This window comes from Bos indicus x Bos taurus, chromosome 3 (assembly GCF_003369695.1).
Source record: "Bos indicus x Bos taurus breed Angus x Brahman F1 hybrid chromosome 3, Bos_hybrid_MaternalHap_v2.0, whole genome shotgun sequence".
NCBI lineage: Eukaryota > Metazoa > Chordata > Mammalia > Artiodactyla > Bovidae > Bos > Bos indicus x Bos taurus.
Window position 1 is genome coordinate 7,114,021 of NC_040078.1, and position 13,737 is coordinate 7,127,757.

Below are 13,737 nucleotides of genomic sequence, written 5' to 3' on the forward strand. Positions count from 1 at the left end.
GCTCATCAGGTGAACTGCAAGCACTGCTCTTCCCCTCTCCTAGCTTCATTGTCTTCTGCAACACAGGCAGTTAAAACAGGGCCAGAAGAGCGATGTCTCCTTGAGACAGATGCTTGATTCTGGGCCAGAGAACCACTCTGAGGGTTTCATCCTGACTGGGAGAGAGACCTGTGATACATTACAGGTCCTGAGGCTTTGCGGACTGTGCATCCTTCGACTACCGCAACACTCTTCTTGTCGTGCAGATTATACGTTTGCAAATAGTTTTGCTTCAGTATTTAGCAGTGACTTCAAATTCAAATGCCTCTCTGATAATATTCATCATGAATATGCATCAACCTCATTCTTAGATAAATACTAATTACTTGGTAATTGATAGGCTGAAAGAGGAAAATATCGTGGGTTGGAGGATAGATGTGGGCTGCCGAATGGCCCTGTGCTGGAGCATTCCGGCTTTGTGCTCCTGTCAGCCACAACACCCGCCACATCATTAATTACAGGAGATGAATACAATTATTTGACAAAAGGCAGTGATTTTTCCCTCAAATATCAGAAGCCATAAATGACATCCCTCCTCTTTGTTGCTGTTCTGGGAATACCTGCAGATCCTCCCAGTATCAGCACATATCCTTTTGGATCATGGTCAGTATTTTTAAAAAGGTTCAAATCACTTGGGAGCAGTGCCCCACTGATTTTATTCTCTTGAAACCCGGTTGCAAAAGGCACCCACAAGGCTGGGCCTCAGGCCCAGGTCAATGTGAGACTGCTATAAGAAGGTCTTTTCAAGACTCAAGTCATTGCATCACTTTGGTTAGGCTGCCGGATGCTTCCTCAAGGGGTTTGTGTTGGGAAGGACAGCTCTGCCTGTGTGATTCACTCCACCTGGGGGTCATGAGAAGAGTAGGAGAAGAAATGACAAGGATCAATAACAGCTCTCTAGAGAAGGCTTATTATTCTCATTCCAGAATGCAGAAGACCTCAGAGGCCAGCCTGATTGAGCAGATGTAGAATGCCAATGCCAAGAGCTGCCTTTCCAGATCTTTCACCAACTCTCCAAACCCTGAAGTCCCCGCTCCTCACTATTTTCATCTACCCATTAGGTCCTGACCCCATCTGACTCTTACCTTAGGAGTCAGCCTTCGAATGGTACCAATGATGCGTCCACCATCCCCTGATTGCCCAGAGAGAAGATGAAGCTCAGACTCACAAATTCCAAGGAGGATGTGGACGACCATGCCTTCCACAGAAAGCAAGCGGAAGGGATCCCTGCTAAAAGCAGCAGGGACGTCAGCTCACCCCTCCTTTATAAAGCAACAGCAGCCCAGTGAATCCTTAAGGCTCAAACAGTGCTTGATTCCTGAAAGCTAAGCTAGTTCTTCCCATTATGGCTCAAATACCTAAGTTCCTGAAAGGAAATGTACAAGAGAAGGAGAAGAGGGTAGCAGAGGATGAGCTGGTGAGAAAGCATCACCCACTGACTCAATGGACATGAATGTGAGCAAATTCAGGGAGACAGTGGAAGACAGAAGAGCCCAGCGTGCTATAGTCCACGGGACTGCAAAGAGCTGGACAGGACTTAGCAACTGAACAACAGCAAGTTCCTGGAAGTTAAATCCCGTTATAATCAAGGCCAGTATGGTATCAAGTCCTGCCTGGAGAAATCTTTACATAAATAGAGAAATCCTGCCTGGAATGAGTAGATGACTAAAGGAGGCATGGAAACCTCTATGGACAAGGTTTCCAGGATGGTAGACTCTGCAGGGGCATTTGGCACAAATTCATATTTTAATTCCTTTAAGCGTGGTATCACAAAGTCACACCTATCCTCACATCTGTTCTGACTCCAGAAGCATCCCTTCCCACCCACACACCAGGAAAAGAAGGCAGGAAAGGAAGGGTGAAATTATGTTCCTTAGTAAGTTCAAGTCATGACCCAACAACATCCAGCCAAGCCAGCCAAGCCCAACTCAGAGTGGGGGATACATGGGAAACCAAAATGTTTTTTCCCATTTCATCTGCATCCCCCCTTTCTCCTCTCCCCACCTCCCCCCTTCCCCAACAAGCAATGATCCAACAGCATGAGCCATCCCTTATAGCTCCCTAGGTTTTAAAACCTGCCCGGTGCCCCTCGCTAGGGAAGGTGCGTCAAGCCCATGAGAGTGGAGCCTGCGAAGAAGGGAGGAGGCTGAGGAGAACCTGGGCCACCGCCACTTGCGTCTGCTGCTGCTGCTGCTGGAGGAGCTGCTGGAGGAGCTGCATCTGGTGGTGGGTGGACAGCGGCGTGCCCGCACCCAGGTCCGGGGGCTTCGAGGAAGAAGAGGGAAGCAGCATCCTGGGCGAAGCTGTCAGCATGGGCTCCTGGGGGTGGGGCGGGACCTGGAAGAGAGGAGAAGACAGGGTGTGAGCCTGGGCACGTGCCTCCTTTACACAACTTACTCTGTCTTCAATATACACAGTATGTCTAGTACGAGGCTGGGGTGAAATGGCCCACTTATAACCAAGAGCTGGAAATGCTGCATCTTCAATGGAAATGTGGACACCCCCGCCCCCAACCACCCCCAGAGGAGATGATCTGATGGCCCGGGCTGGGACCATAGAGTCAGAAAACCCTATTTGTATAGCTGAGTTCCTGGTGCGATATGATGGGAGCCCAGGCAGCTGATCCTGTTCCATTTCTTGCCCATGGCTTCCAACTCTACCACACTGTTGAGTTACCTGAGGTTCTGGTCTTGGATCTATTTCTATGAAAGGCAGCTACCTACACCTTGCTATGAGGCAGCTTCTACCTTCACTCTGCTGTGTCCTCAGGGCTCTCTCCTCCCGGGTCTGCAGGGTCTCCCGAGCTGACCACTGGAGGAAGAGGCCATGAGGGAGGTGCTCCAACCCGGCACCACCTCCTCACAATGGGAGCTCCGGAGAAGAAAGTTTGGACACACACCGAACGTGGGCTGGGGAGATCCTCTCTCCGAAAGGGGAAAGCAGCTTCCATTCCCTTCCCTCCCGTCTCCCTCCTAATAGCTGGACACTGTCACCAGGCAGCTTCTGTGAGCCAGAGAATTCCGCTGCAGAAGCTCTGCCGCAGGCCCTTCTTTAGGTGTGCGAGGGGAAGCACCGGGGACAGAGGGCTTCTGCCATGCAGAGTGCAAGCTGGGTGCCACAGAAAATATCAGGCAGACAATACGGAACAATACCGCCCCTCAAACTAGACAGGTCTCCCCTTCCGATGAACTAGCCTAATGACCTCCTCTTGGGAAAAGCTGTTACATGGTGAGGAAAGAAAGGCACTCAAGATACAGGGGACTGGCAGGGAGTCTGAGGCCAGGGCAATCTGTCAGAATTTTCCTTCTGTGAGTGTGTGCCAGGGGCTGTGTGTGTGTGGGGGGGGAGCTGTGTGTGTGTGGCGGGGGCTGTGTGTGTGTTTCAGGGGCCGTGTGTGTGTTTCAGGGGCTGTGTGTGTGTTTCAGGGGGCCGTGTGTCGGGGGGTGGGTAGGGGCAGTGTGTGGGGGCAGGGGCCAGAGGTGTTGGTTTTGTCTTCAGGTTGGAAGTTCTCAGTTTTACCTGGATCATACCAGAAACCCCTTGAGGGCATCTGTCATCTCACCCATAAAAACAGGAGGTTGAAATGGAGGATGCCTAAGGTGGTCTTGCAGTTTCCAGCCTCCAGTGGGCCAATTTCCAGCCTCCCCAGGAGCATCAAAGGCACACGATCCTAGCCACAGGCAGAGACAGCCCAAACTCACCCTGCTCCTTCAGCTAAGCCCCAGGGGATCGCACTGTGTTGTGCAAGGATTAGCCAAGTGCACAGGTATTGTGCCCCGATGAGGTGCTATCAAAGCTGGGGCTTCCAGTGAGAAGGGAATTGAGTACTGATGGACCCTGGAGGGTAATGCATGTCAGAAATGAGCTCTGTGAAATCCTGACATACAGCCACATTTAGCATCAATTCACAGGGTCTGAATCTCCAGATTCAGTTTGAAAGGAAGTAACACATGCTCTGGAGCCACCACTGTGCTGGCAGAGGCTAAGAGGTGATGGACGGGGGCTGAGGCCATGACACAGGCCACTCTGGGAGGTGACATGCATGCAGATGGGCAGATCACCTGGGTGGGCTGCCTCCTGCCTACCTTGGGGTCTGTGTGGGAGCCTCCTTCCTTTCCTACAGCATCGAGGTCGGTCACACCTCGGCTGAATTCCAGGGCATCGTTCCCTGGGAGTGGGACCTCCACTGCATCGATGTCCGTCTCCTCTGCAGTGGCCGTGGAGGTCCTCTCGGCTCCGGTGAGCTGGCGACCTACAGGGACAACAGAGAGGGTAGGAAGGGAAGAGTCACACCAAGAACAACATCCTCCTGCCCAACACTTCAGTTTCCAATCATGTCACGCTTCGGGACACCATTGGTTCAGTAACATTTTCATATATCTTTTCAACTCAAGTCTATTAAATGTCCTGGAGAAGGAAATGGCAAACCACTCCAGTACTCGTGCCTGGAAACTCCCATGGACGGAGGAGCCTGGTAGGCTGCAGTCCATGGGGTCGCTGAGCAACTGCACTTTCACTTTTCACTTTCACGCATTGGAGAAGGAAATGGCAACCCATTCGACTGTTCTTGCCTGGAGAATCCCAGGGATGGGGGAGCCTGGGGGGCTGCCGTCTATGGGGTCGCACAGAGTTGGACATGACTGAAGCGGCTTAGCACCAGCAGCAGCAGCCATTAAATGTCCAATCCAATAAGACGTTCTGATTTTAATATCTTCTCAAAGTTCCGAAACAAAGACATTTCCTCAAGGCTGGGCATGACTGCTTTGTCAGGCTGGCGTGATGTTTTCACTGATAGGGTGTGGGGAACCTGCAAGAAAGGGATGACAGCCACCTCGACCTCATTCAAACTCAGAAGTGGAAACAGTAGGGAAAAAAGTATTCTTTCAGTCGTGTCTGATTCTTTGCAACCCCGTGGACTGTACCCCACCAGATTCCTCTGTCCATGGGATTTCCCAGACAAGAACACTGGAGTGGGTTGCCACTTTCTACTCCAGGAGATCTTCCTGATCCAGGGATTGAACTGGTGTCTCTTGCATTAGCAGGCAGATTCTTTACCACTGAGCCACCAGGGAAGCCCCCAAAGGTTTTAGCACGAAAAAAATTACATAAATAGATAGGTGTATTTTTCAGTTCAGTCACTCAGTCGTGTCAAACTCTTTGCAAACCCATGGACTGCAGCACACCAGGCTTCCCTGTCCATTACCAACTCCTGGAGGTTACTCAAACTTATATCTGAGGCGGTGATGCCATCCAACAATCTCATCCTCTGTTGTCTGCTTCTCCTGCCTTCGATCTTTCCCAGCATTAGGGTCTTTTCCAGCGAGTCAGTTCTTTGCATCAGGTGGCCAAAGTATTGGAGTTTCAGCTTCAGCATCAGTCCTTTCAATGAATATTCAGGACTGATCTACTTTAGGATAGACTGTTCGGATCTTCTTGCAGTCCAAGGGACTTTCAAGAGTCTTCTCCAACACCACAGTTTAAAAGCATCAATTCTTCAGCACTCAGCTTTCTTTATAGTCCAACTCTCACATCCATACATGACTACTGGAAAAATAGCTTTGACTAGATGGACGTTTGTTGGCAGAGTAATGTCTCTGCTTTTAAATATGCTGTCTAGGTTGATCATAGCTTTTCTTTCAAGGAGGATGCATCTTTTAATTTCATAGCTGCAGTCACCATCTGCAGTGATTTTGGAGCCCCCCAAAATGAAGTCTGTCACTGTTTCCACTATTTCCCCATCTATTTGCCATGAAGTGATTGGACTGGATGCCATGATCTTAGTTTTCTGAATGTTGAGTTTTAAGCCAACTTTTTCACTCTCTTCTTTCACTTTCATCAAGAGGCTCTATAGTTCTTCACTTTTTGCTACAAGGGTGGTGTCATCTGCATAACTGAGGTTAATGATATTTCTCCCAGCAATCTTGATTCAGCTTGTGCTTCATCCAGCCTGGGATTTCGCATGATGTACTCTGCATATAAGTTAAATAAGCAGGGTGACAATATGCAGCCTTGACATACTCCTTTCCTGATTTGGAACCAGTCTGTTGTTCCATGTCCAGTTCTAACTGTTGCTTCCTGACCTGCATATAGGTTTCTCAGGAGGCAGGTCAGGTGGTCTGGTTTTCCCATCTCTTGAAGAATTTTCCACAGTTTGTTGTGATCCACACAGTCAAAGGCTTTAGCACAGTCAAAAAAGCAGATGTTTTTCTGGAACTCTCTTGCTTTTTCCATGATCCAATGGATGTTGGCAATTTGATCTCTAGTTCCTCTGCCTTTTCTAAATCCAGCTTGAACATCTGGAAGTTCTTGGTTCATGTAGTGTTGAAGTCTCACTTGGAGAATTTTGAGCATTACTTTGCTAGCGTGTGAGATGAGTGCAACTGTGTGGTAGTTTGAACATTCTTTGGCATTGCCTTTCTTTGGGATTGGAATGAAAATTGACCTTTTCCAGTCCTGTGGCCACTGCTGAGTTTTCCAAATTTGCTGGCATATGGAGTGCAGCACTTTCACAGCGTCTTCTTTTAGGATTTGAAATAGCTCAATTGGGATTCCATTACCTCCACTAGCTTTGTTCATAGTGATGTTTCCTAAGGCCCACTTGACTTCACATTCCAGGATGCCTGGCTCCAGGTAAGTGATCACACCATTGTGGTTATCTGGGTCATTAATATCTTTTTTTGTATAGTTCTTCTGTGTATTCTTGCCACCTTTTCTTAGCATCTTCTGCTTCTGTTAGGTCCATACCATTTCTATCTTTTATGGTGCCCATCTTTGCATGAAATGTTCCCTTGGTATCTCTAATTTCCTTGAAGAGATCTCTAGTCCTTCCCATTTTATTGTTTTCCTCTATTTCTTTGCACTAATCCCTGAGGAAGGCTTTCTTATCTCTCCTTGCTATTCTTTGGAACTCTGCATTCAGATGGGTATATCTTTCCTTTTCTCCTTTACCTTTAGTTTCTCTTCTTTCCTCAGCTATTTGTAAGGCCTCCTCAGCAACCATTTTGCCTTTTTGCATTTCTTTTTCTTGGTGATGGTTTGATCACTGCCTCTGGTACACTGTCACAAACCTCTGTCCATGGTTCTTCAGGCACTCTGTCTATCAGATCTAATCCCTTGAATCTATTTCTCACTTCTACTGTATAATTGTAAGGAATTTGATTTAGGTCAAATCTAAATTTGGAGAAGGCAATGGCACCGGACTCCAGTACTCTTGCCTGGAAAATCCCATGGACAGAGGAGCCTGGTAGGCTGCCGACCATGGGGTCGCAAAGAGTCGGACAGGACTGAGCGACTTCACTTTCACTTTTCCCTTTCATGCATTGGAGAAGGAAATGGCAACCCACTCCAGTGTTCTTGCCTGGAGAATCCCAGGGATGGGGTAGCCTGGTGGGCCGCCGTCTATGGGGTCGCACAGAGTCAGACACGACTGAAGCGACTTAGCAGCAGCAGCAGCAAATCTGAATGGTCTGGTGGTTTTCCCTACTTACTTCAATTTAAATCTGAATTTGTCAGTAAGGAGTTCATGATCTGAGCCACAGTCAGCTCCCAGTCTTGTTTTTGGTGACTGTATAGAGCTTCTCCATCTTTGGCTGCAAAGAATATAACCAATCTGATTTCAGTGTTGACCATCTGGTGATGTCCATGTGTAGAGTCTTCTCTTGTGTTGTTGGAAGAGGATGTTTGCTATGACCAGTGCATTTTCTTGGCAAAACTCTTTTAGTCTTTGCCCTGCTTCATTCCGTATTCCAAGGCCAAATTTGCCTGTTAGTCCTGGTATTTCTTAACTTCCTACTTTTCCATTCCAGTCCCCTATAATGAAAAGGACATCTTTTTTGGGTGTTAGTTCTAGAAGGTCTTGCAGGTCTTCATAGAACCAGCTTCTTCAGCATTACTCATTGGGGCATAGACTTGGATTACTGTGATATTGAATGGTTTGCCTTGGAAATGAACAGAGATCATTCTGTTGTTTTTGAGACTGCATCAAAGTACTGCATTTTGGACTCTTTTGTTGACTATGATGGCTACTACATTTCTTCTAAGGGATTCCTGCCCACAATAGTAGATATAATAATGGTCATCTGAGTTAAATTCACCCATTCCAGTCCATTTTAGTTCGCTGATTCCTAAAATGTTGATGTTCACTCTTGCCATCTCCTGTTCGACCACTTCCAATTTACCTTGATTCATGGACCTAACATTCTAGATTTAGGTCTTATCAATATTGCTCTTTATAGCATCGGACTTTACTTCCATCACCAGTCACATCTACAGTTGGGTGGTGTTTTTGCTTTGGCTCCATCTCTTCATTCTTTCTGGAGTTATTTCTCCACTGATCTCCAGTAGCATATTGGGCACCTATCAACCTGGGGAGTTTATCTTTCAGTGTCCTATCTTTTTTCCTTTTCATACTGTTCATGGGGTTCTCTAGGCAAGAATACTGAAGTGGTTTGCCATTCCCTTCTGCAGTGGACCACGTTTTGTCAGAACTCTCCACCATGACCCATCTGTCTTGGGTGGCCCTACACGGCATGGCTCATAGTTTCATTGAGTTAGACAGGCTGTTTTCCAGGTGATTAGTTTGGTTAGTTTTCTGTCTGCCCTCTGATGGTGAAGGATAAAAGGCTTATGGAAGCTTCCTAATGGGAAAGACTGACTGAGGGGGAAACTGGGTCTTGTTCTGATGGGTGGGGCCATGCTCAGTAAATCTTTAATCCAATTTTCTGTTGATGGGTGGGGCTGTGTTCCCTTCCTGTTGTTTGACCTGAGGCCAAACTATGGTGGAGGTGATGAAGATGATGGTGACCTCTTTCAAAAGGTCCCATGCACGCACTGCTGCACTCAGTGCCCCCGACCCTGCAGCAGGACACTGCAGACCCACGCCTCCACCAGAGCCTCCTGGACACTCAGGGGCATGTGTGGGTCAGTCTCTTGTGGGGGTCACTGCTCTTTTCTCCTGGGTCCTGGTGTGTACAAGGTTTTGTTTGTGCCCTCCAAGAGTCTGTTTCCCCAGTCCAGTGTAAGTTCTGGTGGCTCTATGGTGGGGTTAATGGCGACCTCCTTCAAGAGGGCTTATGCCATACCTAGGTCTGCTGCACCCAGAGCCCCTGCCCCTGCGGTAGGTCACTGCTGACCCGTACCTCCACAGGAGACACTCGAACACAGTTCTGGCTCAGTCTCTGTGGGGTCTCTGGGTCTTGGTGCACACAAGCTTTGCTTGAGCCCTCTGAGCGTCCCTGACAGGCATGGGGTTTGACTGTAAAAGTGATTTCACCCCTCCTACTGTCTTGCTGGGGCTTCTCCTTTTCCCTTGGACATGGGATATCTTTTTTTGGTGGGATCCAACATTCTCCTGTCGATGGTTGTTCAGCAACAAGTTGTAATTTTGAGTTCTTGCAGGAGAAGATGAGTGCACGTCCTTCTACTCTGCCATCTTGTTATTCTTGGTGTATTTCTAGAAAATTTTATTTTGTATCGAAGCATGCATGCATACTAAGTTGCTTCAATTGTGTCCAACTCTGTGCGACCCCAGGGGCTGAAGCCCACCAGGCTTCTCTGTCCATGGAATTCTCCAGGAAAGAACACTGGAGTGGTTAGCCATTTCCTTCTCCAGGGCACCTTCCAGACCCAGGGATTGAACCCAGGTTTCCTGCATTGCAGGTAGATTCTTTACCATTTGAATAACCTTGAATGGGGCATCCAGAGAGGTAGGGGTTTCCTCCACCACACTCCTATCGGGCTGTCAGGAAAGGGGTAAATCACCTCATTCCCTGGGCCCCAGTTCCTTCAACTCTACACAGAGGCTGAGTTAGAATGGGTGGGAGGGTTGCAGGCCTGGGGGGAGGGGTGTGGAAATAAGGAGATTTGAGGCCCCAGCACACACAAAATCTGTCTCTAATCCTCAGACCCTGTCTCTGACTATCCTCCTTCAAGAACACAAGCTAGGGACAGGCCTGGAGACAGCGGCAGTGGCACAGAAGAGATAGGCAGCTGGTTTGTCATGCTTTGTCTATTTCCCACTTGCTTCTTCCCACTGACCATGTCTTTGATCACATGCTCAGCAAATGTATCAAAGTCCTACTGTTTCTTATTTTTCTTCATTCTCTGCTCTTCTCTCTTTCTTGGACTCTATAGAAACAACTGGCGATTCTCAGGCATTTCCCAGGAAATACCTTTTCCTCTACATTCAGGATTAGGTTCATCACTAACTGTCTTCAAATAAAGCTTTGAAACTTTCAGAGACTAAGCACCAATTGTAAAACTGCACAGAGTAACATAAGTAGGAAGTATGAAGTGTTGATTCCCTAAACCTCAAGCCAACTCAGGGAGCCAGGCTTTGGTCATTTGCGGGCCTGCCTTGTAGTACAAATAGTTCTAACAGGCCTTTCCATGCAAACCCACATGAGTCATCTGGGGAAGCAAGCCTGGTGTGTGCATATACATGTATTTATTTAACATTCAAAAATCATTTTATTCTTTAAAATTTTCATTGGAGTATGTGTGTTTGTGTGTGTGCTCAGTCATCTCTGACTCTGTGACCCTATGCTCCTCTGTCCATGGGATTTTCCTGGCTGGAATACTGGAGTAAGTTGCCATCTCCCACTCCAGGGGATCTTCTCGACCCAGGGATCGAAATTGCATCTCTTATGTCTCCTGCATCGCAGGCAGATTCTTTACCACTGAGCCACAAGGGAGGCCCTTACTGGAATATAGTTGATTTAAAACGTTGTCTTAGTTTCAGCTGTACAGCAAAGTGAGTCACTGATGCATATACATATGAAAGTGAAAGTCGCTTAGTCGTGTCTTGACTCTTTTTGATCCCATGGACTATACAGTCCATGGAATTCTCCAGGCCACAATAGTGGAGTGGGTAGCCTTTCCCTTCTCCAGGGGATCTTCCCAACCCAGGGGTCAAACCCAGGTCTCCCACATTGCAGGAGGATTCTTTACCAGCTGAGCCACAAGGGAAGCCCCCAAATACTGGAGTGGGTAGCCTATCTGCTCTTTTTAAAATTCTCTTCCCATAGCCTAGTATTTCAGAAGCAGACAGCGCGCTTGGTTTTCCTTCTGGCTGCTCTAGGAGCTGGGAGATGACCGTTGAGTGTTGCGATGGCATGTAACAGAAAGGAGGACCCTGGACCACAGCCCAGCAGGGCAGTTCTTCTGCCTCTTTGTCAACCAGCCAGCAGGAGCATAGAGAGCAGGCTGCTTTTTACCACCTCCTGCACCCAGAAGTGACCTTCTTGATAATTAGGAGGTTTACCCTGTGACAGGGAGGACTGGTGGATAATCCGTGTCTATTTCTCAGTAGGCAGATAGTGCTGGGAACTGAGCATCTGGTCCTCCTTGCCCCTAGAGGAACAGATAGGGTGAAATGGGCCTGCACTTGAGGAGAGCTTTCCATCAGTCATTAGGGAAGACTGGCTTCCACAGCACGGGGAAGCCATCTGTCAAGTGCTCTTAATTAGCAAAAGCAAAGTCAACTGTGTCCTGATCTTGAGGCCAAGGGTGTGTTTCATTCACATCTCCCATGGATCTGGCACAGAGAAGGTGTTTAGTAAATACTTACAAAAGTAACAGTGTTATCACAGAGTACAAAACAGGGAAGTGGGCTCTACAGGGAGGCTGCCCCTCAGCCCTGGAAATCCTAATACAGTAAGTTCCCTACATACAGACCTTCAAGTTGCAAACTTTCAAAGATGCAGATGTGCATTCACATGGCCAATCATGTACGTTAGTTCACGTGTCTGGTATACACTGTCACACGAGCACATCTTCCATAAGTGGTTCTGCTTCTGTGTACTTTACTGGACAGTACTGTACAGTATCTTTATTTTAAGCCTGGATGTACAGAAGTAAGTGTAAAACCAGCAGTGATGTGGCCGGTACTACTGTACTTTTCAAGGTACCATACCATATGATTAAAAATGGGTTTTTGTGTGTTTGTCTTTTATGTATTATTTGTGTGAAAAGTATTGCAAATCTATTGCAGTGCAGTACTACATAGCTGATTGTGTTAGCTCGGTACCTAGACTAACTTTGTTGGACTTACAAACACACACTCAGACCAGAATTCATTCGTATGTAGGGGACTGACTGTAATGAGAACTGAGCAGCACCCTGCAGAGGGTCTGGAGACATGCAGGCCAGAAACTCACAAGGGACTGAAAAATCTCCGAGATTCTAGTTCTGCTTCTGGGGAAGTCATTAAAAAATAAACTTCTCAGCCATTCTCTTTGTACTAGGAGAGTTTCCAAACCAACACTGATGTAAGTGAATCACCAACTAGGGGCTGCTTTCTGAGACAATTTCTGCCACTCAGAGGGTCCTCTGATGATCACAGGACTGATGATACTTACAGATTTAATACAGCTGACGGGTAGAGAGCATGCATACCTATTTTATTATACTTCACAGATACTTCATTTGTACAAATTGAAGGCTTCTGGCAAATCTGCACCATTTTTCTAACAGCATTTGCTTACTTTGTGCTTCTGTGTCATGTTTTGGTAATTCTCACAATATTTCAAACTTTTTCATTGCCTGTTATTAGTTGTTATTCATTATCTGTTATGATCTGTGATCAGTGATCTTTAAAATTTTTTTTTAATTTTTTAATTGGAGGATAATTGTTTTACAGTGTTGTGCTGGTCTCTGCTGTACAACAACGCGAATCAGCCCTAAGTATACATATATCCTCCTTTCTCCTGAGCCTCCCTCCCACCCTGCTCCCCACATCTCACCTCCCTAGGTCGTCATGGAGCACCAGGCTGAACTCCCTGTGTTATACAGCAATGTTCCCACTAGCTGTCCATTTTACATAAGGATATTTCATATGTGTGTATTTCAGTTCTACTCTCTCCATTTGTCCTGCCCTCTCCTTTACCTACTCTGACCACAAGTCCATTCTCTATGTCTGTGTTTTTATTCCTGCCCTGCAAATAGGTTCATCGGTACCATTCTTCTAGATTCCATATATACGCATTAGGATATAGCATTTGTTTTTCTGATCTACTTCACTCTGTATAACCTCCAATGTTACTATTGTAATTATTTTGGGGCAGTGTAAACTGTACCCATATAAGACAGTAAACTTAACAAATGTGTTTTATTTTTTACAAATGTGATATAGAATTATAGAATATTCAGACTGAAAGTATTTTCCAGGTGGACAGCAAAGGGACTCAGCCATATACATACACATATCCATGCTCCCCCAAACTCCCCTCCCATCCAGCCTGCACATAACACTGAGCAGAGTTCCCTGTGCTATGCAATGGGTCCTTACTGGTTATCTGTTTTAAATATAGCAGTGTGTATCTGACTGCTTCGCTTGCTGCCATTTCTGCCCCCCACTCCTCTCTACCACCACTGTGCCCATCTCTTTCTTCTTCTTGGGCCTCCCTGTTCCATAAGATACAACAATATTGAAACTAGGCCATGTAATAACCTACACTGGCCTCTAAGTATTCAAAAGAAAGGAAGAGTCACGTATCTCTCACTTTTAAATCTAAAGCTACATAGGATTAAGCTAACCGAGGAAGGCATGTTGAAAGCCAAAACAGGTCAAAAGCAAGGCTTACTGCAACAGTGAGCCAAGCTCTGAACACCTAAATCAGAGCAAAGCCCTAACTCTCTTAAATTTTGTAATGCCTGAGAGAAGTTAGAAAGCTGCATAGGAAAAGTTTGAAGTTAGCAGAG

At 46.8% G+C, this 13,737-nt stretch overlaps 1 protein-coding gene across 4 annotated transcripts in view; it reads right to left on the bottom strand.

Moving 5' to 3' along the window:
- Nucleotides 1-13,737, bottom strand: part of C3H1orf226 (chromosome 3 C1orf226 homolog) — a 359,296-nt gene that overhangs the window by 25,818 nt on the left and 319,741 nt on the right. For all 4 annotated transcript variants that reach the window (XM_027527387.1, XM_027527372.1, XM_027527380.1 and 1 more), the window contains 2 exons: nucleotides 4,125-4,291; nucleotides 2,197-2,376 (listed from right to left, as the gene is read on the bottom strand). In XM_027527387.1, the coding sequence (XP_027383188.1) occupies nucleotides 2,197-2,376; nucleotides 4,125-4,291 (347 nt within the window). The remainder of the gene's footprint in view (nucleotides 1-2,196; nucleotides 2,377-4,124; nucleotides 4,292-13,737) is intronic.